The 22,630-nt window shown below is 51.2% G+C and overlaps 1 protein-coding gene across 1 annotated transcript in view; it reads left to right on the forward strand.

Moving 5' to 3' along the window:
• The window catches only part of RGS3 (regulator of G protein signaling 3), a 198,025-nt gene that overhangs the window by 61,811 nt on the left and 113,584 nt on the right, over positions 1 to 22,630 (forward strand). Inside the window, exons 10-14 of the mRNA XM_026658479.2 lie at positions 197 to 302; positions 1,477 to 1,816; positions 3,035 to 3,074; positions 16,160 to 16,350; positions 19,858 to 19,941. Of these exons, the coding sequence (XP_026514264.1) occupies positions 197 to 302; positions 1,477 to 1,816; positions 3,035 to 3,074; positions 16,160 to 16,350; positions 19,858 to 19,941 (761 nt within the window). The remainder of the gene's footprint in view (positions 1 to 196; positions 303 to 1,476; positions 1,817 to 3,034; positions 3,075 to 16,159; positions 16,351 to 19,857; positions 19,942 to 22,630) is intronic.

Genomic DNA, 22,630 nt, shown 5'->3' on the forward strand with positions numbered 1-22,630 from the left:
GCGGTAGGGAGGGAAGGGAAGGGACGGGGTCCTTAGCAGATCCGGGCAGTAGGGAGCGGGATCTGGGGCGAAGGAGCGAATGCCCCGGATGCAAAGCTGACCCTTGTACCTGTGTCCATCCCCCGCGGGGGGCACTGTCCCTGCGCTTGGCTCTGTCCTGGGGCAGATTGTTGGCACGGCTCCTTCTCTCCATTAGGTGGCCCAGCGGAGAAGGCCGGCCTGCAGCAGCTGGACACTGTGGTGCAGCTGAACCAGCAGCCCGTGGAGCACTGGAAATGCGTGGAGTTGGCACATGAAATCCGGTGACTGTTCACACTCCAGTCCCCGTCGGGCTGGGCGGGGGCAGCCCCGTGGGATACAGAGAACGGGGCCCCGGAGCGATCCTGAGCCCCGAGAGCTGGCCAGCTGAAGTGTGCGCTGAGCTGGCGGGCAGGTTTCCCTGCACAGCCGCCTCAGGGGTGGGGCGATCCCGGGAAAACCTGGACAGGCAGCAGCCCCAGACTGGACTGAGGCGGGAGCCTTGGCATGGGGCCCACGTGCTGCAGAGGGGAGTGGCAGGTGGAGGGCGGGCCCAGCTGAGGGTTGCAGATTTGTGGGGCTGCCTGGGGAGGAGGGGGTACCAGTGTATCTGTGTGGGGAGAGTGGGGCTCGGGGGGAGCTGGAGGGGAGGGGAGGAGATAGAGCCTCAGAGGGGCACAGGGGTTTGGGGAGGGAGGGTCTCAGAGGAGGTGCAGGGGGCTGGGAAGGGGAGTTGGGGAGGGGGAGGAGAAGTCTCTGATTAGGGGTGTGAGGGAGGGGAGGCAAGAGTCTCTCGAGTGGAGCGGGAGGCTGGAAGGGAGAGGGTCTTAGGGGTGCAGGGAGCTGGGAGGGGGAGTGAAGGGAGAGGGACTCGGGGTGGGAGGTTGGGAAGGGAAGGGAGAGGGACTCTCTGGTGGTGGGGGAAGGGAAGGGAGAGGGAATCGGGGTGGGGAGGGAAGTGAAGGGAAAGGGACTCTCGGGGTGGGGGGAAGGGAAGGGAGAGGGAGTCTGGAGAGGGAGGGAAGTGAAGGGAGAGGGACTGGGGCGGAAGGTTGGGAAGGGAAGGGAGAGGGACTCTCCTGGTGGGGGGAAGTGAAGGGAGAGGGACTCGGGGCGGGAGGATGGGAAGGGAAGGGAGAGGGACTCTGGTGGTGGGGGAAGGGAAGGGAAGGGAGAGGGAATCGGGGGGGAGGGAAGTGAAGGGAGAGGGACTCTCGGGGTGGGGGGAAGTGAAGGGAGAGGGACTCGGGGCGGGAGGATGGGACGGGAAGGGAGAGGGACTCTCTGGTGGTGTGGGATATCTGTGTGGCTGCTGAAGTTGTGTGGGTTGGGGCACTCTGTGCCTAGTGTCGCCTGCCGAGCGTGTTGTTTGCTGTGCTGGAGCTGGGCTTGCCCGTGGGGCTGGCTGGCTTCTCCCGGCTGCATTCCTCTGACCCTCCCCCACGGTGTCTCTTTCAGGAACTGTCCCAGTGAGATCATCCTGCTGGTGTGGAGGATCGTGCCGCAGATCAAGCCGGGCCTTGAAGGCATGATACGGAGGTCGTCCTGCAAATCTACCTACGACCTCCAGTCGCCTCCAAACAAGCGGGAGAAAAACAGCTCGGTGCCCTCGCGCCCCGAGCAGCGCCAGAGCTGCCACATCGTGTACGACGGCAGCGACAGGCTGGTGCTGAACAACTGGGCGCGATACACGGAGGTTGGGAAGCGGAGCCAGCACACGATGCCACCATTGTCCCGGGCATCCTCCGACGGGGACAAGAACTACATCCTCTTAGCACCTCTGAATCCTGGGAGTCAGGTACGGCCCCCTCCAGCACTAGCGACGTCTGCCCCTGGGCACTGGGTGTGCCCCTGATGGGGCCACGCCTGGACCAGCTCGCCAGCCAGCCCTACCTCCAGGGACACCTGTCCTAAGCCACCTCGCACCTGAAGCAGGATCAGCCAAAGGCAAGGCCCCAGGCCTTGATCCCTAGAGCACCAGTGCTGCCTCGTCTGTGACACGCTCTGGCTTTCTGGAGCTGCTGGGCCCAGGGCTGCACTGGAGGTCTTCAGGAGTAGCCACCCTGAGCTCACATGAGTCAGCCCGGAGGGTCCCCTACGTAGATCCTTTCGGGAGAGTGGGGTGCAGATTGAGGAGCTGCCAGAAATGAGGTGTTTAAAGCTCTGTGGTCCTCCAAGGGGCGGCACTGAGCTCTGGGCGCTCATGGGCTTTGACACCTCACAGCTCCAGCTAGCCTGTGATCCTGCCTCCAGCCTCAGCCTCTCTGATGCGCCTAGGCAGGCCCTCCCCCCTCCCCAGCCTGCACCTGCATCTGCACCTCCACCTGCACAGGCTGACCTTCATGCATGGAGCTGACACTGCTTCTTGCTGTATCTTGGTGTCTGCAGAAGCCCTGGCTTTGGCTGTTTGCAAGGAACAGGCAATCAGCCCACAGCTGTGGGGTCCCTGGCTCCTGGTCCTGTGCACCAAGAAATGTCACAGTGGTATGATGCAAACTGACCCCAACGAGCCCCTTCCGCCCCCCCAAGATGTCACTGGGGGCGACTGTTGTATCTGTGTCGGCTGGGTACGGTGTGGTTAGCTAGGAGGGGAAGGGAACAGTACAGCCCTGTGGGGTGAGTCTGGGCTGCTGCCTGTCTGAAGTGAATGCCTCACCCGCCCTCCCAGCCACAGGGGGGAGGGGAAGCGTTTTTGGTCTTTGCTTATTTTCAGCACAGTAAATTAGGTTCCAAGCTGGTGCTGTGTCCCAAAGGCCTCTTCCCATCACTGTGTGTGCTGATACTGTCCTGCTAAGGGGCATGACGGCCGGCTGTCCTGAACGTGTTTGGCAGCAGGGTTGTGCCAAGTGCTGGGGGAAACCGGGAGGCTTTCCAGTGGGTAGGACACAGGGCTGGAGTTCTCGCCATCAGTGCACCTCTGCGAAGTGCTGGGGGATCTCTGGAAGTCGAGTGCTGAAGATTGCTGGTGTGGGTCCTACCGGGAGTAACCATATCCTGCCTGCTCTGTGTCTTCCAGCTGCTGAGGCCGGTGTATCAGGAGCACGATGCCGCTGTGGGTAAGTGTCCATTCCTAACAGCCCACGGCTCGGCAGACTCGGGAGCTTAGCTGCCTAGGCAGTTGCTGTGGCGCCCCCCCTCAGCGGATGGGGCACTAGCCTGGGAGGGAAGCTGTGCTGGGTTCCCCTCGGCTGTGACCTTGTGCAGTCACTAAGCTGGACCAGCCCTGCCTAACAGAGCCAGCCTGAGGCCCAGGAGGGAAAGCCTCTGGCTTTGTGCTTTGCGAGGACCTAAGCCTGGAAACATCACTGCAAAGGCTTGAGGAGACAAGCTGCAGGGCTGCCCCCCTTTGGCAGCAGGCGCGGGACTCAGTGTTGCCCTCCCCCTGCTTAGGGTTTGTCCCACAGCTTCACTTCTCTGGCCTTCCCCAGCATCCTCAGGCTAGCCCTGTGCATATCACCTGCTGTCGGTGAGTGGGAATGGTGATGTTGGGTCGGGGCAAGCAGTGGTTTCTCAGACCCACCCGCAGACGTCCTCTCTGGGGCTGGGACTGACCTTTCTGCTGCTTCCCTTCTGCTGCTCACAGAGGCGGCGGCTGCCCTGCAGTGCCCCATCCTTGCCAGAGCAGCAGCTGCAAGGGACCTCCACTCCTCAGCAGCGCATCGCATATGGAGCAAGTGCCATGTCCTCTCCTCGTGGAGCCTGTCAGCTGTTCCAGCTGGGCATGGGGAGGAGCAGGTTGTGGGGTCGTGCTGCTGTTCCACTGAGTGGATGTCCCTGCCATGCCTGCCTGCCCACCCCTGCACCCCACCCCAGCCAGCTCCTCCCTAGAAACTCCCCACACAAGCCAGGCCCTCCCAGCAGTCAGAGGAGAACAGGCATCTCAGGAAACAAAGAGGATCCATTCTGCAGCCGACCATGAGCCAGCACCAGAAGGACGTTTTCCACGTCCAGCCAAGCACCACACAGCCAAAGGGCTGGAAACAACCCACTTGCCACCACAGCTTCTTAGTAGGGGAGACCCCCTAGAGGAGCTGCTGGAGGGGTGGGGGAAGCATGGCTGAGGTGTAAGGGCAGATGGATCTGGTGAGGGCCTTGTGAAAGGGTGGGTGAAGATTATGGGAGGAAGATGGTAGAATTACTGGGTTATTTTGTTGTGTGAAGGAGAGCGAATCACGCCAGGAGCGTCCTGCATTTAGCTGAACGAGGGGGAGCCTTCTTTGAGAGCTCTTGTTCAAATCTGGGAGCACATCACTGCACGTCTCCGTCCCCTACCAGTGTGCCTCAGTTTCCCCATCTCTAAAATGGGGCTAATGCTACGTGCCCTGCTTTGCAAAGTGCTCTAAGATCCTGGGATGAAAAGCGCTGAGGGGGGATATTCTGGCAGGTCCCTGAATATCTCCGTGGGCCTGTCTGCCATGCATTGCCTGGGTCTGCCCTCCTCAGGCTTGGGGAAAGGAGCTCTCTAGATGCTGGTGTTGCTCCTCACACAGGACATCCCCAGTGGGTTCATTTTCTTACCGAGCAATTGGAACTGGCGCTGGATCTGGTTCTGGCAGGTGTTAGTGCAGTCGAAGTTACATGACTGTCTGAGGCTGCTGCAGCCACTGTGCCAGCTTTCCCTGAAACCCCGTTGGCTCACTCATCCCTTCAGCTCTGTTGGGTCTCTGCTGTGGGGTGAGGAGCTAGAAGGATAACAGCAAGTCCTGCCCTTCAGAGCTGTGGGAACTGATGCCAGTCTGGCTCCAGAGAAACGTGTACTTCTGGTACCCCCCGCTGGGCGAGTGGCTTTCGTGTGCTCTGGTGGTGACATGCCCCATGACTCAACATATTGTCTGGGGAAAGGGCGTGTGGTTCCTCTGCACAGACTGCTCCAGAGCCGTGTGAACGGCAGCTCGTTTGCTTGTGGGAAATCCTCCAGTGCGGTGCTCCCCGCTGCCTCCCTGCGCAGTGTCAGCTCCGAACAGGGCAGCCGGCTGCAGAGGTGCGTGCCAATCGCTGGAAGGAAAGGGGGGCATTTGCTGCAGAGCGAGGGGTGGCTAAAGGGAAGGTGAATGGAGTGGAGGGCGATAGGGTTTTCTGTGACAATATGTGTGTTTGGTTTCTGGTGGATTAGATGAAGCAGGGCCCTAAGCTCTGAGCCTTTGGGCCATTAAGTGCTCTTCTGAGGTGTGGGATGTTTGTTTAAAATCAGCCTTTCTGAAGCAGCGTCAGGTGTGCAGAGTCCTGGGCCCGGCATCAGGACAGGATTGCTTGATGCAGGCCCACGTTAGTGCATCCAGTCTAGTTTTAAATGCAAAACCACTTGTAGACTAGGCTCAATGCATGGGCCAATGGGGCAGATGTACCTCCAAGGGTTTAGCTTGGGCTTGCTAGCGGTTTGTACTAAAGATATGGTTTTCTAGAGCCAGCGTTTGTGAGAAGCTGGAAAAGTCTTATCATCTTCTTAGCAATCAACCCTGTAGTCCCGGTGTGTTTGGCTGGTTGTAGCATGTTCTGCAGCCCTGAGTTCCTCTTTCTGCATGGGTGTCTGTAATACAGGAGGCCAACGACTTGCTTGCCAATGGACTCATGAGAAGTGTGTGCTTTCCCCCACGTTGCCTCTCTCCTCTTGGGTGTCTCTGTATCATAACAAAACAAATTCCAGATCCAGAGGATATTCATGCAAAATACACCTAGTATGGGAACAGTCTGGTGTGGAGAAAGGCCCTGGGCTGAGAAATGATCTCTCTGCCTGTCCTTTGTGCACGGGTGTGAGGCTTCTCCTTGTGTTTGGTTTATTTAATACCTCAGAAAGCCAAGCTACTGGGCGAGCTGTGCTGCTTGTGGCCTTGAAATGCCTGGGTTCTGTTGAGAGACCAGTCTTCTCATTATGGCAGCTCAATAAAATGTTCCCGAAGCAATGAAAAAAGCTAGCCAATACCAAGAGATGTAGGGTTTATTCTAAGGAATTCCAAATGCAGTCCTAGACCTCAAGCTGCTGCTGGGGTTGGGAGAAGAAGAGGGTGGATGGACAGTGGTTGCAAGGGGAATGTGTGCATCTCAGTGAAGGACTTTGGTTAGCGGGGCTCAGCCCTGCAGACCCAGCTTCTCCTTTCGCTGGGGCTGGGTGAGCAATGCCATACTAGCAGTTCTCTGTTGGCACTGGCCCCTTGCTTGAATCCCCCCGGTCCTGCAGCTCTGTAGTTGCTGTTTTACCCTCTCTGACCTAGCAGCATCAGCTACTCCTGCAGACAGCCACTGAACGCGGCCAGAGGGGTTAACTGCATGCGCGTGAGCTCCCTGCTGGACCTCAGAGTCTTGTACAGCAAGGACAGGCATGCCTCCAAGAGCCCCCTGGCCTGGGGGCGGCGGGAGGCCAGGAACCCGGCCTGTGCAGGGGGTCGGGCTCGTTTTGATGAGTGTTGGTGAGGACAGATGTTGCTGAGCTAAAGAGAGTTTCTCCTGAGCTTGCTGAGCTGAAATGACCAGTGTAAACACAGGGACTCAGGGAGAGCAGTCCCAAGCATGTGTGTTTCAGATTAAGCCCAGCACAGGTGAGAGAATTGCAGGTGCTCAGCTGGGTGCAGACTGGATGCTGGAAATCACCGTTTTCAGCCCGGAGAGCTGCCATTGCCAGGGAGCAGGAGGCTTCTCCCAATGATCTGCTTCAGGTGGGATCTGGATGGACGGTGGGGTTGTTGTCTGCTTGGCTCCAGGGTAGCTTGAGAGCTCTGCTCTGGGCGTGTCATGGGGCTGCGGTTCTAGGTGTGGGCTAGGACGAGAAGTTCTTTATGCTTCTCTAATTGAACGGTCCCCTCCTGGCATTGGGGCAACTGCCCGTGCAAGTTTTCCAGCTGTAAAATTTTGTACTAAGTGTAGTTTTTGGCCAGCCCCCTTAATGGATCCACTGAAACATTGCTGACTTCTCATTTTGTCTGTATGAAATTTTAGTTTGTACTGATCTCGCTAGTGCTTTTTATGTAGCCTGTTGTAAAACTAGGCAAATATCTAGATAAGTTGATGTACCCCCTGGAAGACCTCTGTGTACCCCCAGGGGTATGCATACCCCTGGTTGAGAACCACTGGCCTAACCCATCCAAGGCAGATGGCTGTCCGGCCTCCTTTTGAAAACCTCCAGTGAAGGAGCTTCCACAACCTTACTGGGCAGTCTGTTTCATTGTCCTACTGTTCTGACAGTAGGAAGTTTTTCCTGCGATTTAATCTATGGCTATGTCTACACTACAGATATTACAGCGGCACAGCTGTACCGCTGTAGCTTCACCGCTGTAAGGTCTCCCGTGTAGCCGCTCTATCCCAGCGGGAGAGAGCTTTCCCGTCAGCATAATTAAACCATCCCAATGAGCGGTGGTAGCTATGTTGGCAGGAGAGCGTCTCCCACTGGCATAGGGCTGTGCACACCGGCGCTTCTGTCGGTGAAACTTATGTCGGTCGCTGTGTGTGTGTTTTTTCACACCCCTAATTGACAAAAGTGCTAGTGTACTATCTGCTATGTTGTAGTTTGAACCTATTGCCTCTTGTCCAGCCCTTTGTGGCAAGAGGGAACAACTTTTCTCCATCTGTTTTATGGCAGCCTTTCAAGTATTTGAAGATTGCTATCATGTCCCTCCTTAATCTCCTCTTCTCCAAACTAAACATACCCAGCTCCTTCAGCCTTTGCTCGTATGGCTTGTGTTCCATCCCTTTGGTCATCTTTGTCGCTCGTCTCTGGATCCCCTCCAGTTGCTCCACATCCTTTCTATAATGTTGGTTAGACTAGTATTTAGTTTGGAAAAGGTCCTACTTACTCCATGGCCTTATGCAGGAGTGTTTTGGCTTTGTCAAGCCTGACCTTAAAAACCTCTAAGGAAGGAGATTCCACCACCTCCCTAGGTAACCTATTCCAGTACTTCACCACCCTCCTAGTGAAAAAGTTTTTCCTAATATCCAACCTAAACCTTCCCCACTGCAACTTGAGACCATTACTCCTTGTTCTGTCATCTGGTACTACTGAGAACAGTCTAGATCCATCCTTTTTGGAACCCCCTTTCAGGTAGTTGATAGCAGCTATCAAATCCCCCTTCATTCTTCTCTTCTGCAGACTAAACAATCCCAGTTCCCTCAGCCTCTCCTCATAAGTCATATGCTCCAACCCCCTAATAATTTTTGTTGCCCTCCGTTGGACTCTTTCCAACTTTTCCACATCCTTCTTGTAGTGTGGGGTCCAAAACTGGACACAGTACTCCAGATGAGGCCTCACCAATGTCGAATAGAGGGGAATGATCACATCCCTCAATCTGCTGGCAATGCCCCTACTTATACAGCGCAAAATGTCATTAGCCTTCTTGGCAACAAGGGCACACTGTTGACTCGTATCCAGCTTCTTGTCCACTGTAACCCCTAGGTCCTTTTCTGCAGAACTGCTTCCTAGCCATTCGGTCCCTAGTCTGTAGCTGTGTATGGGATTCTTCCGTCCTAAGTGCAGGACTCTGCACTTGTCCTTGTTGAACCTCATCAGATTTCTTTTCATAGAATCATAGAATATCAGGGTTGGAAGGGACCTCAGGAGGTCATCTAGTCCAACCCCCTAAATCATCCCAGCCAGCCTGACCTTAAAAACCTCTAAGGAAGGAGATTCCACCACCTCCCTAGGTAACCCATTCCAGTGCTTCACCACCCTCCTAGTGAAAAAGTTTTTCCTAATATCCAATCTAAACCTCCCCCACTGCAACTTGAGACCATTACTCCTTGTTCTGTCATCTGCTACCACTTTTGGCCCAATCCTCTAATTTGTCTAGGTCCCTACCCTCCAGCGTATCTACCACTCCTCCCAGTTTAGTGTCATCTGCGAACTTGCTGAGGGTGCAGTCCACGCCATCCTCCAGATCATTAATGAACAAAACAGGCCCCAGGACCGACCCTTGGGGCACTCCACTTGATACCGGCTGCCAACTAGACATGGAGCCATTGATCACTTCCCATTGAGCCCGACGATCTAGCCAGTTTTCTATCTACCGTATAGTCCATTCATCCAGCCCATACTTCTTTAACGTGCTGGCAAGAATACTGTGGGACACCATATCAAAAGCTTTGCTAAAGTCAAGGAATAACACATCCACTGCTTTCCCCTCATCCACATAGTCAGTTATCTCATCATAGAAGGCAATTAGGTTAGTGAGGCAGGATTTGCCCTTGGTGAATCCATGAAGACTGTTCCTGATCACTTTCCTCTCCTCTAAGTGCATCAGAATTGATTTCTTGAGGACCTGATCCATGATCTTTCCAGGGACTGAGGTGAGGCTGACTGGCCTGTAGTTCCCCGGATCCTCCTTCCTCCCTTTTTTAAAGATGGGCCCTACATTAGCCTTTTTCCAGTCATCCGGGACCTCCCCCGATCGCCATGAGTTTTCAAAGATAATGGCCAATGGCTCTGCAATCACATCCGCCAACTCCTTTAGCACCCTCGGATGCAGCGCATCCGGCCCTATGGACTTGTGCTCGTCCAGTTTTTCTAAATAGTCCCGAACCACTTCTTTCTCCACAGAGGGCTGGTCACCTGCTCCCCATATTGTGCTGCCCAGTGCAGTAGTCTGGGAGCTGACCTTATTCTTGAAGACAGAGGCAAAAAAAGCATTGAGTACATTAGCTTTTTCCACATCCTCTGTCACTAGGTTGCCTCCCTCATTCAGTAAGGGGCCCACACTTTCCTTGACTTTCTTCTTGTTGCTAACATACCTGAAGAAACCCTTCTTGTTACTCTTACCATCCCTTGCTAGCTGCAACTCCAAGTGTGATTTGGCCTTCCTGATTTCACTCCTGCATGCCTGAGCAATAGTTTTATACTCCTCCCTGGTCATTTGTCCAATCTTCCACTTCTTGTAAGCTTCTTTTTTGTGTTTAAGGTCAGCAAGGATTTCACTGTTTAGCCAAGCTGGTCGCTTGCCATATTTACTATTCTTTCTACACATCGGGATGGTTTGTTTCTGCAACCGCAATAAGGATTCTTTAAAGTACAGCCAGCTCTCCTGGACTCCTTTCCCCCTCATGTTATTCTCCCAGGGGATCCTGCCCATCTGTTCCCTGAGGGAGTCAAAGTCTGCTTTTCTGAAGTCCAGGGTCCGTATTTTGCTGCTCTCCTTTCTTCCTTGTGTCAGGATCCTGAACTCGACCATCTCATGGTCACTGCCTCCCAGGTTCCCATCCACTTTTGCTTCCCCTACTAATTCTTCCCTGTTTGTGAGCAGCAGGTCTAGAAGAGCTCTGCCCCTAGTTGGTTCCTCTAGCACTGGCACCAGGAAATTGTCCCCTACGCTTTCCAAAACTTCCTGGATTGTCTGTGCACCGCTGTATTGCTCTCCCAGCAGATATCGGGGTGACTGAAGTCCCCTATGAGAACCAGGGCCTGTGATCTAGTAACTTCTGCTAGTTGCCTGAAGAAAGCCTCGTCCACCTCATCCCCCTGGTCTGGTGGTCTATAGCAGACTCCCATTACGACATCACCCTTGTTGCTCACACTTCTAAACTTAATCCAGAGACTCTCAGGTTTTTCTATAGTTTCATACTGGAGCTCTGAGCAGTCATACTGCTCTCTTACATACAGTGCAACTCCCCCACCTTTTCTGCCCGGCCTGTCCTTCCTGAACAGTTTATATCCGTCCATGACAGTACTCCAGTCATGTGATTTATCCCACCAAGTCTCTGTTATTCCAATCACATCATAATTCCTTGACCGTGCCAGGACTTCCAGTTCTCCCTGCTTGTTTCCCAGGCTTCTTGCATTTGTGTATAGGCACTTAAGATAACTCGCTGATCGTCCTGTTTTCTCAGTATGAGTCAGGAGTCCTCCCCTCTTGCACTCTCCTGCTCGTGCTTCCTCCCGGCATCTCACTTCCCCACTTACCTCAGGGCTTTGGTCTCCTTCCCCCGGAGAACCTAGTTTAAAGCCCTCCTCACTAGATTAGCCAGCCTGCTTGCGAAGATGCTCTTCCCTCTCTTCGTTAGGTGGAACCTGCCTCTGCCTAGCACTCCTCCCTCTTGGAACTCATCCCATGGTCAAACACCACTTGCACCTCAAACTCCTTTATCCTTCTTCCCAGAGCCACGTAGTCTGCAGTGATCCGCTCAAGGTCATTCTTGGCAGTATCATTGGTGCCCAAGTGGCGAAGCAGGAAGGGGTAGCGATCCGAGGGCTTGATGAGTCTTAGCAGTCTCTCCGTCACATCGTGAATCCTAGCTCCTGGCAAGCAGCAAACTTCTCAGTTTTCCTGGTTGGGATGGCAGACAGATGACTCAGTCCCCCTGAGGAGGGAGTCCCTTACCACCACCACCCGCCTCTTCTCTTGGGAGCAGTGGTCGTGGAATCCCCATGCCTAGGACAGTGCATCTCATGCCTTCCAATCGGTGGAGTTTCCTTCTGCTCCTTTCCCTCAGATGTATCATCTACTCCATTCTCCGCATTAGTACCTGTGGAGAGAACATGCTCACCTGTATCTGCATTGCTGGTACATGGACACTCCTCTTTCTTCTTATGGGTTTCAGCTGCAATGCAAAGGTAGGAGCAGAAAGTGCAGAGCGCTCTGTGATGGTCATAACAGAAATGGCTGGATTCAGGAACGGGCAACTGGAGGGACTGCAGCCTATGCAGCCACTTAGTACTGACGCTGCTGTACCCAAGCACTAGGCACTAGCAGAGGGACATTGCTTTAGGCAAGATTCCTTTGCTAGTAACGCCCTGGAGTCTCATTTGACTTAAGTCCTAATGGATGACCTCGGAGATTTCTGCCTGCTTGGTCCTCTCCCTGGTCTATGTGGAACACCAGCCACAGAGGGGGCAGCATCCACGGGGACTAGGGCAGCAGCTTTTGGCTGACAGAGAAATGCAGTCAGATCCCTTTGGCAATACACCTCTACCCCGATAGAACGCGACCCGATAGAACACCAATTCGGATAGAACGCGGTAAAGCAGCGCTCCGGGGGAACGGGGTTGCGCACTCTGGTGGATCAAAGCAAGTTCGATATAATGCGGTTTCACCTATACCGGGGTAAGATTTTTTGGCTCCCGAGGACAGCGTTATATCGGGGTAGAGGTGTAGTTTTGCCCTGAAATCTCGACACAGAACTTAGATTCCCAGCCCCAAAGGCCCTTGGTCTGGGCCCTGCTCTGGGATACAGAGGCTGCTCTGGCTTCTTGGGGTGATGGCAGCTGGAGTACTGCAAACCAGCTCCTGCACTCTGTCCAGTTATGGTGCTGCAGCTGTGATGAGGAGTCACTTCTGGTAGGCTGAGACCCCTGGGGTGGGTCTGGGTCCCCCTGTACCTCCCCAGTGCTTTCAGTGGCCCCATGTCACAGGGAGGCTTTCCAAAGAGGGCTCTCTCTGTAGTCAGCCACCACCCTGGCCAGGGGGACAGCAAACAACATGTTATCAATAGGAAATATTTTACAACTTCCCCCAGCTTGACAGCCCTGCTTTAATCTCCCCTCTGACACTAACCATGGGCCAGATGGACTGACAGTCTCCTCCCTCCCCAGACAGGCAGCACCCTGGCATTGCATTTTCAGAGCTACCTGCTTCTTGGTAGGCAAGGAACTCCCCTGCCCCACATCTTTGTCACACGCCAGCTTGCTGGGGGTAGTTCTGAGAAGGCTCTGAAGGGGGTGGCTGACAGGTCCAAAGGAGGGTTATTAGGAGCAGTTATGTTAGTCTCTAAGGTGCCACAAGTACTCCTGTTCTTTTTATTAGGAGCAGTGTTCATTGTCCCCCAAAAGCAGCACTTAGGCCACTAGCTATCTCTGCAGCCGTAGCCCTTTGACTGGGTAAGCGGAGTTCTCTGCTGAATGCATCTGTTCAGTGACACATTGAGAGTGCCACTTACTGTAACAGCTGTCTCTAATATCCTGGGACCAACCCAGCTACAACTGCACGGCATACACATTTTACCATAACATTTGTCCCACACGCACTCACGCTGCTTTCCGGGCTGAGTCACCTGCACAGTGTCTTCTGCTGACAGATGAATGAATCTGGCAGCTGGCCACTCTGAAACATTTGGGAATGCAGCTGTTCTGAAAGCTGGGTGCATTGCTCTGCGGCTGGTAGATTCTCACTTAGGTATAACTGTGCCAGGATTTGAGGTGTTTAGTTGACTGAAAAGAGCAGCTTCCCCCATAAATCACCTATCATTCATCTAACACTGTCCACCTATGGATCCCAAAGTGCTTTACAGAGAAAGGTGCATGTTGTTATTCCCATTTTACAAAAGTGGAAACCAAGGAACTGGAGGCTGTGACTTGCCCCAAGGTCACTCATGAGTCAGAGGCAGGCTGGCATTAGAGGACAGCTCTCTTGACCCCCAGTTCTGAGGGGTCAGTCACTTTAGACTATGCTGACACTTGAGGCAGAGGAAGGGGGTTACATTCTTCCATCTTCATGTGGTTTGCACACAGGTGGAAGGCGTGTCCAAGGCAGTGCCCATAGATGTCATTTACTAGAAGCTGTGTTACTAGCTATACCCATTGCAGCCCGGAGCTGTCCTGCTATCATTAGTGTTATTCATGGCATTAGTTTAATCTGTAACAAGACATGGAGCTTTGCAAGCAGCAGCCATGCTAAATGAGTGCTTCTAGATCGTGATGGCAACTTTTCCCGACCTAGTGCTAAACATTTCCCAAATCTAGTGAAAAATTCCCAGATAAAGTATTTTACAGTGCTTCTGTATCCTGGGAAATTTCCCCAAACCTGGGAATTTGTGAGTAAAATGTTTCAACTTGGGAAATTGGGAATTTTCATGCAAAACATTTTACTCAAAAATTCCCAGACTTTGGGAAATTTCCCCGGATATAGAAGCACTGCTGACTTCTACAGCTGGCATTCTGAAGGCAATTAACTCCTTCTCCAGCCAGGGCAGCTACTGCTAGGATGGAAGCACAGGAGAGAGCCCCACCTAAAAATGCCCGAGTGCTGCACGCCAGTAAAAGATCCATGAAACTCCATCAGTTAGAGCCTGTGCTCAGCAGTGATCCCAGCACTGTACCACAGGCTGTATGGAAGCTCCCCCATGCACACAGTTCTGACTGTCACCTTCTAAAGCGGCTCCTGTCGCTATGAGGAAGGCTCAGCTGGAGAGTTTGGGATGGTGCCGCCACTCCCAGCTCTCGGCCAGTTGAAAGAGAGTATGTAGGGTACAGTCTTGCAGGGATTAGGGAAGTGTGCTGAGATAGTTTGGGTGAGTTTGGATTGCGGGCTCCGGTATGCGCCTGTCTTTGGCTAATTGAGAATGATCCGCTCCCCTCCCTGCCACTGTCCCGCTCCCCTTGGGCATCCCGGGGGTAACCAAAAGGAAGAGCTGTAAAACGAGTATCAGAAGGAAAAGTTAGATGGGTTACACCTTCTAATGCAGAGGGAGGGGTGACATGGATAGGCTTCTGGATCGCATTAATCCCCCTCAGCTGTAGAGTGCAGGTCTCTTGCTTCTCTGCACCAGGCCTCCGATTGTGGGTGTGGGGAAATGCTCCCAGCAATCTGCAAGGTTCTGATCTGTCTAAATTATGCCATTAGTGAGGAAAGAGTGGGTTGATATCCGAGCAAAGCGGCCCCCAAACCATCTTCCCAGCACACGCAGAGCACCACCGACTCTGGTACCTGTCGGGAAAGAAAACTAATGAGGTTGGCCAGATTTCCTGGACGTGAAGGTGAAATACAATGCTTAAAAACCGAAACTGTGTGGGCTGGGTGCTGCCACTCTCACTCACAAGTCATCACTGAAATATACATTCACCATGTCTGAGCAGCTGGAATAGCCACGTGATCGCTTTGGAGAGGCCTGTGGTCATTCATGTACTTACGAATATATTTACAAATCCATTTTTCTGACATTTATTCTGGCATCTCCCACCCTGAGCAGCTTCTCAGAGCTGCAGTTAAAAAAGTTACCTGCCTGAGAATGTTTTCTTCTCCCCATAATGTGAAATCCACTCCCCTGGCCCCAGATACCCTAGGATTGGGCAAGATTCAGTTCTGGACCAGGGACAGGATTTCTGTATGAAAAAATGTCACCGCTTTAAAGTCCAGCAGGGCTAGGCCTGGGTGCTTTGGGTTTTTTTTCTTACCTTCTTCCTCTGAAGCGTCAGGGCTGGCCCCAGCCAGAGATGGGACATTGGACGGGGTGAGCTGGTGCTCTGTGGTGGCACCGAGGATTCTCTCTCTGAGGGGTGTGGCTGGCTGGTTCTTGTTCATATGCTCCTGGTCTAACTGATCACCATACGTCGAGTTGGCAGTGACCTGCGGGCGGGGGGATTGGCTTCCTCTGCAGCATGTGGATGTGGGTCACTTGCCAGGATTATCTGGGTATCTCTCACTTAATCATTTCCTGGCCAGAAGTCTAGTCTCCTGCCAGCTGTGATACTTTGGTCTCAATTTGGTTGTTGGGTTGAGTGTGTGGGTGCTGAGTGGTGTCGATGGCCTGGGATATACAGGATATCAGACTACATGATCTGATGGTCCCTTCTGGCCTTAAACTCTATGACTCTTTATCCCATTGAGAAGGGGAGTGTCCGTGCTTAGCAATGGGAAGAAGATCCCAAGGTATGGGACAGTTGTGGGTCTATTTACGCTCATGTTTAGAGCCGTTCTGCATTTGTTAGTTTTTATGAGTTTGAGCCCTGCTCCATTGGACACATACAACAAATAATGCCAATTACAGTCTTTAAAACTCGAAACCATTTGCAGAATATTTTTGACCACATATGGTATGTACAAAATCCAAGCTGGGTGCTGGGCTACTGACTGGGTTTTATTGGCATTGTGGTGTTCATGAGTAATGCAACCGTTTCACATCAGTGCTGATAAAACCCTTGTACCAACCACCCACTGTGCTGTGCGTGTGAGTGTAAGTCCATAGAGCCAGATCCTCAGCTGGCGTAAATCTGTTTGTGCCAGGTGAGGATTTGGCCCCATGTTTTGGTTAATCTTTGGCTCACTCAGCTAGTATTGTAGCTCCATGCCCTATAATGCTGAGAGAGACTGATTCCCTGCAGTTCTCAGTTTGAGTTACTCCCCTTTGCATTATCAGCGATGTCAGGAATTATAATGACAGAGTGGACTAGACCCTTGGAAATTCAGTTCTCGCTCTCTCTCCTTTGCTTTCTTTTGGTTTCTCACGGTCCCAGGAAATGCAGGGAAAGGCAAATCCCATACGGGATCTGGGCGGAAATCCAGGCTGATGAAGACAGTGCAAACTATGAAGAGCTATGGGAACTACCAGAACTGCACCATTGTGAGGCCTCATATCCCGCACTCCAGCTATGGCACCTATGTGACACTGGCCCCCAAAGTGCTCGTGTTCCCTGTCTTTGTGCAGGTAAGCTGGCCCTTCCCGGCACATCTGGAAACCAGGCTGTATGGCCAGGGGGGACTGACTGAAATCAGGGGGATTTAAATCACCAAGTGCAAAGCCTGGATTTAAATCATTGATTTTAATCAGCTTCTCCAGTTATTTTCTAAAGAAAGGTGCTTTCTCTCTGGCTGATATAACTGATAAAACATGTTGATTTATAACCAAAGAGTGCCTTTACACTAGATTTGGTACATCTTTTTGCAACCTAGCAGGGTACACAATAACACTATAACAAGGTACAAAGTTATTTATCTAGCCTAATATTGTCAGATTCTTATTAATTGTACATTTAGTATGTTAGAAATGGGGAATGATATATTGCTTATTTATGAGACAATGAACTTTTGGCTCATGATTTGTGCCAAACTGCATTAGGATGGTAACAGGGATTTAATTAAACACACAAAACTGCATATAACATTTATTTTGATTAAATAAAACAATCTTAAATGTTTTGGATATGTAAATTTCTCTTATCAAAACCCGTTTCACATTCACAACTAAGTTATAAGAAGTTCAGGCCCTAACATATCTTGTATTAAAATCAGATTTCATTTTAAACAGGTTTATTTTTAAAAAAGAAAAACGTAATTTAAATAACGAAATTAAGCAATCGGATTTTCCCCTGTTTACCCAGCCTGGTGTGGCCCAAAGGCAGCCCGTGTATCACAGACTCGCCCTGCACGTGCTAACTTCAAGTACTCTTAACAAACTGCAGTGCTGCCTGCTCTTTGCGCCAGAGAATGTGCCTCACATCTGTATCCCACTGTGGAAAATACTTTTCCTTTAAGCTCTTCATTCACCTCTGTGCCTCAAAGACCCACTCGTAAGCCACCATTTACCGCTAGAATCGACTTTCATCAAAAGTCTTTGGTCAGGGAACTGAGCTGTTGGCTGTGGGAAAAGACCCTTGTCCACGTGCTGTGCTGCACTCCAGGGATGGTGCTGCCAAGCGCAGCGTCTTGGCAGGAAGCACAGAGTTTGCCGCCAGAGCTTGAGTGATGACTATAGATACTGTCATAGAAGGGAAAGAAATCCTCCATGCAATGTGTACCAAAGAACTGGATCCTTCCTCATTTTCAGCTTCCCCCTCCTAGTATTGTCTAGCATTCAGTGCCTCTCTGGGGAACTACGTCCTGCTCTTGTAAGGGGATGGACTTCCCCTTCTCTAGCTTCTATGGTTGACATTGTAAAAGGGCAGCTTTCCACCTTTGGTGCTTGGCTGCTTGAGCCGTTTGGGGGAAGCCTGACCAGTCAAGCCTGGGTTTCGACCACAGAGTTCTCATTACAGAAGGTACTGAGCGACATAGCTTCTGCTCGTGGCTGCAAAGGTGCACTTGTGCAGCTGGGAATGTAACTAGGAATTTCATGTAGTCTTGTCACTTGGCAGCCCTAAAATCAAAGCACGTCAAGACAGGCATCAGGATGTAGATGGATGGTAAGGTGGAGAGGGGGCTCTAACTTCCCAATCCCACAAACTTTGGTCTTGCAGTTTAGCTCTGACTTTGATGATAAGAGCTGGTTTTAAGGCTTCCACCTCCTGCTTGTGCCCAGGTGGTATTGCACAGCTTTTCATGACTGAATAGTCCTGCATTTGGTCCCAGGAAACCTAAGGGAATGTGATCCCCTCTCAGGAAGTTCAGGACTGTGAGTCATCTTGTTACCCCTTGCCGCAGAGGAATGTGCATCATCCACCTGACCCTCCAGTCTGTTAGTCCCTGAACAAATGCCTTAAAAGCTCTGCCAGCCTTTACTTTGCCTTGCAAGTTAACCTCAGGTACACTCCAGTCCCCAAAGGTCCTTAAAAAGTGAGCCCCGCAGTACCTAGCCCCTGGTCACGGGAACTCCCAGCAGTTACCACGTCTGCTGTCTGCAGAGAGCAGCATGCACACCAGCCTGTTGGATGAGCTGACGAGTCACACTTCAATATACTGCACTGAGTAAATATACAAAAAAGGAATCGAGATTGAGTGACACTAAGCTGAGATAACAGAAATAGTTACAAATAAAACAAAAATAGAACCTGCATTCTAGTGGCTAAAACTTAACAGAGACCATCCTTGTCCAAGCCAGTTTCGCACCTCAACCCCACTCTCAGTGTCACCACGCCACATGGCTGGGATCCACTGGATCCACCATGGCTACAAATGGCCTAACCTCTTTGTTCCCTCCCTGATAACAACCTGCCTTTCCCCCCACTTCTTACAGCCCCTAAACCTCTGATAGGTTTGTTCTCCAGAGGGCTGGTGCCACGCTCTGCTCAGTTTAACCTGGCTTTTCCTGCTGCCTTGCGTACACCTGCAGCTGCCTTGTGTCTGGGCCTTTGCAGTGCTTGAGTTACATCAGAGACCTTGGCAGGCAGGTAACCCAGCATTCCTTTGTCTGGGACACACTTATTCCTCAGCCCTGCCTGGTTACATGGACTGAACATAGGTGCGGATAGCTTCTTTCATAGCAGTCGTACGCACCAGGCTGACTCAGTTTGCAGCTTCTGGGATGAGCCCAGCCAGTTCCATAATCTAGTTTTCAAAACAAGTTCCCTTCCCTATCACTGCGTTCCATAGCACAACTACTACATGTGTATTGCATGCGTTATCTGAACTCACCGTGCCCAAGCAATGGGTGCAAGTAAGAACATAACTGGGGCTTTGTTACTGTTTTATTGTCTTTCCAAGTCAGGGACTCTTGGTTTCACTCTGAAATGTTCCCACACTTTTAAAACTGATATTAACGACAGTGTCTTTCAGTGAGTTCAGACTTTGCCTCTGTGCTTTGCAGTATTTCATCTTGTAGGCTTTGCAGAGCAAAGTCCCATTCAAGGCAGCAGTTACACTGCTCTGAATGATCTTCTGCATGATATTGTCTCAGAAGCTGGTTTTGTCAGCATTGGGCAGGAATCAGAGCAACTGATTTTTTTTGTTGGAGTTCTTGGCTTATCCAATGTCAAAGCAAGTTGCCCCTGCAAAGTTGGCTATGTAGCCCAAAGTCCACTGCAGCATAGAAGGAGAGAAGGCACCCTGCCCAGAGTCTCTTCAGCTTGCTAATTAAGTTAATCAATTAAAAATATGTAGCTCCCCATATTCGTGTTGAAGCTAGATGAGACCGGGGTGGGCTACTGCTGTGGTTGTGCTTCCTGCTCTCCGAGCCGCCACAGGCAAGCCCACGCTTTGCAGAAGAAGTAATGTACAGAGAAGCAGAAGCTGCTGATAATCTTTTTATAGCTTCATATGACATAGGTGTTAAATGTGAGGTTTTTTCCCCCTTTCATCACTTAGCTGGACTGCAGAGTTTCCATCCTTGAGAGATGTGCTGTCACGGGGCAGCTCATGCCTGCTTCACTTTCAGTGGTTTACAACTTAAACTAAAGGCTCAGAGCTTCTGGGGGGTGGAGAGTTAACACAGGTTTCATGGGAAACTTTCTCATTTCGAGTTGACGTTCTGGATCCTTTTTTTTTTTTTTTTAATGTTTAGCCTCTAGACCTTTGCAACCCGGTCCGGACTCTCCTTTTGTCAGAGGAGCTGCTGCTTCATGAAGGCAGAAGCAAGACTGTAAAGGTGAGAATTTCAGTCGCTCCTAACATGGTTATTGTGCTCATGCTTTTTAAACACATTCCTACGCATCTAACGTGTTAGATTGGAAAGGTCAGAGTTTGACTTTTAAAATGCTTCATTCCAGTGGAATTCAAAACCAGTTGTAGCCAGTTCATCTTGGGATAGACTAACTGCCACAGCAGTTGCTGGAGTCTTCTCTTCTTCGGCTCCACTTTGATGGCACGAGACTGAGAGAATACCAGACACATGCCAGTCATTTGCCTAAAAGCCAAGAGGTTTTTGTTTCTGCTTAACTGTTGGCTCAGGACCTGATCCCGGGGGTAGGATTGGGAATCTTTGTGCACTGTGGAAGCTCCCAAAACTGGAGAAACCAAAACAGGCTTCAAGGGAAACCATACCTAGATTTCCCCAGGGTTTGGTTTTTGGTAAGTGTAGGTCCAGAAAGGGGAAATATGCCCTCTCCTAACCCCTGGCCCCTCCTCACTTGCTGCGTTTTGTGCCTGCGGCGTTACCAGGAGGGGTGTGCAAACCCCGACAACCAGACCAGGGCTGGTTACATGCTTGAGCCAGGCTGTGTACATCAGAAGGCTCAACAGCCAAACCCGGGGAATCTGGTGATTTCAGCTGAGTTTTGCTTTGGCTTCATTTGGATCCAAAATGTAGGTGCTGCAAACCCCAAGTATTTGAAGCTGAAGAAGAGGTTTGTCTAGGCTCTGTTGGGCTCTAGTCACCGGTCTCTGCCTGTCGTGAAAGCATGGGACTACGTGTAGTTTGTCTTAGATGATTTTGCTTGAAACACTATCATGCAGAGCACCCTCCTTTTCCTGTCCAAGTAGAGGTGGGAGAAAGGTTTCCGTCAAAATCTTTGATTGCCAAAAAATGTAGATTTGGGTTGACTGAAACATTTTACAAATTTGTGTCAATTTTGGGCAATTTTTTTGGTTGAAATGAAAATTATAATTATAATGAAAATGATAAAACAATAATTTTAAATTGGAAATGCTGAAATGAACCATTTTGACATTAACAAAACATCTCACTTCAATTTTTTGGGCTAGATTTCTATATCAGCCTCCCCAGAGGAAGAGGTACCTGGGCACCCCCACACCTTCAGCCCAGTGGTTAGAGCACTCCCCTGGTGTATAGAGACCCACGTTCAAATCCCTGCTCTGGAGAAGGAGCATGAATCCAGGTCTCCCCCTTCCGCCAGGCGAGTGCCCTAACCCCTGGCTATGGGCTCCTCTGGGGATGGGTCTTGGTCAATATGTCCTGTTGAAGCTGTTCTGTTTGTATAAATACTCCCTGGAGTAGGGACTGGACCCAGGTACCCACCAAGTCAGAGTCATTCTCATGCTGTCTGACCAGCCTCAACAGGAGAGAATGAGAGCTCCCACTGCAATACTCAGCAGCCTGGGGTTGGGGTGCTCACCTGGCGCGGGGGAACCTGGGTTCTAGTTTCTGCTAGCTGGGATTAGAACCTGGGTCTCCCATCTCCCAGGTGAGTGGCCTCACGATTGGGCTAAAGGGGGCATCAGCATCAGCGCCATCTCCTTGAGCTGGGTTTTGTAAATCCAGCCCTTCAGTCCCTTTGCTTTTATTAAAAATCAATTCCTTCGACTCAAAATGAAATGTTTTTGGCTTCTTAGATTCACTGAAAACTCCAAAAGTTTTGGTTTCTGTTCAGCCCAAACTGAAATTATGTTTTCATTTTTTTGGAACTGCCACGAACGGAAAAATCCGTTCTTCCTCCAGCTCGGCTGATACATGTGTAGTCGCTCGGATGGTCGGTAACCTGTTTGGCTGCACGAAATTCTGTGTCATGTCCATGCAGCCACGGAAGGACCTTGTCATTTGCTATTCAGATCCTTTTGTGTTTCATGTTTTTGGAAGGCTGGTTGCGGAGTCTCAGAAAACCACCGCCTCACTCCTGGCCCATGGCACACAAGCATCTGTGTGGTTCAGCTCTGTTAAATTGCTCCTGTTCCTCTCTATGGTGTTCAAAATATAATCCCGCCATCTTTCTGATCTGATTCATTGGTCTTGCCATGAAAGTCATTGGAAAATTGTGTCATTAACTTGGGAAACTCATCACTGATTTGCAACTAGACTCTTGCCCTGCATGCGCCTCAAATGTCCTTCACTGTCACGGCTCTTCTAGGGCTCCAGAGCCCCCCAAGTAAGTGCAGGTATATGCAGCATCAGTGGAGCACTCAGCTGTGGGAGTGCTTCTCCTGTATGGGTGTGGAGGCACTGTCACAATATTTACCTCCCCCCCACCCCTCTGTGGGCAATGATTTAGTCCAGCCCTGATGCCCACTCTGGGTTGATTGGAGTTGCCTGTCTCCGGCGCAGCAAAATGTTAGCTAACCCTGTGTCATTGAGCTGCCATTTCTGGCTGGCCAAGGTGACGGGGGCAGGAAGTGGAAGTAGATGGGAACATGAAGAGGGTCATGCTGAGGCTTTTCTAGCTAGAAGAAATATGCTGCCCTGTCACTATAGCCAAGTGGCTCTGGTTAGCCATTTTGGGGCCCCTGCTGTAGACATCCAAGCTCTGTCAGAGTGAGGGCGCCAGAGAACAAATAGGGCCTGGTGGTCTATCACGTCTAGGGGATGAGAGTGGGAATGAACACAACAGGTTATCAAGTGATCCATTCCCAGCTTCTGGCAAACAGAGGCTAGGGACACCATTCCT

Source organism: Terrapene carolina, unplaced genomic scaffold, assembly GCF_002925995.2.
Source record: "Terrapene carolina triunguis isolate 2854851 unplaced genomic scaffold, T_m_triunguis-2.0 Scaffold449, whole genome shotgun sequence".
In the NCBI taxonomy this organism is placed as follows: domain Eukaryota; kingdom Metazoa; phylum Chordata; order Testudines; family Emydidae; genus Terrapene; species Terrapene triunguis.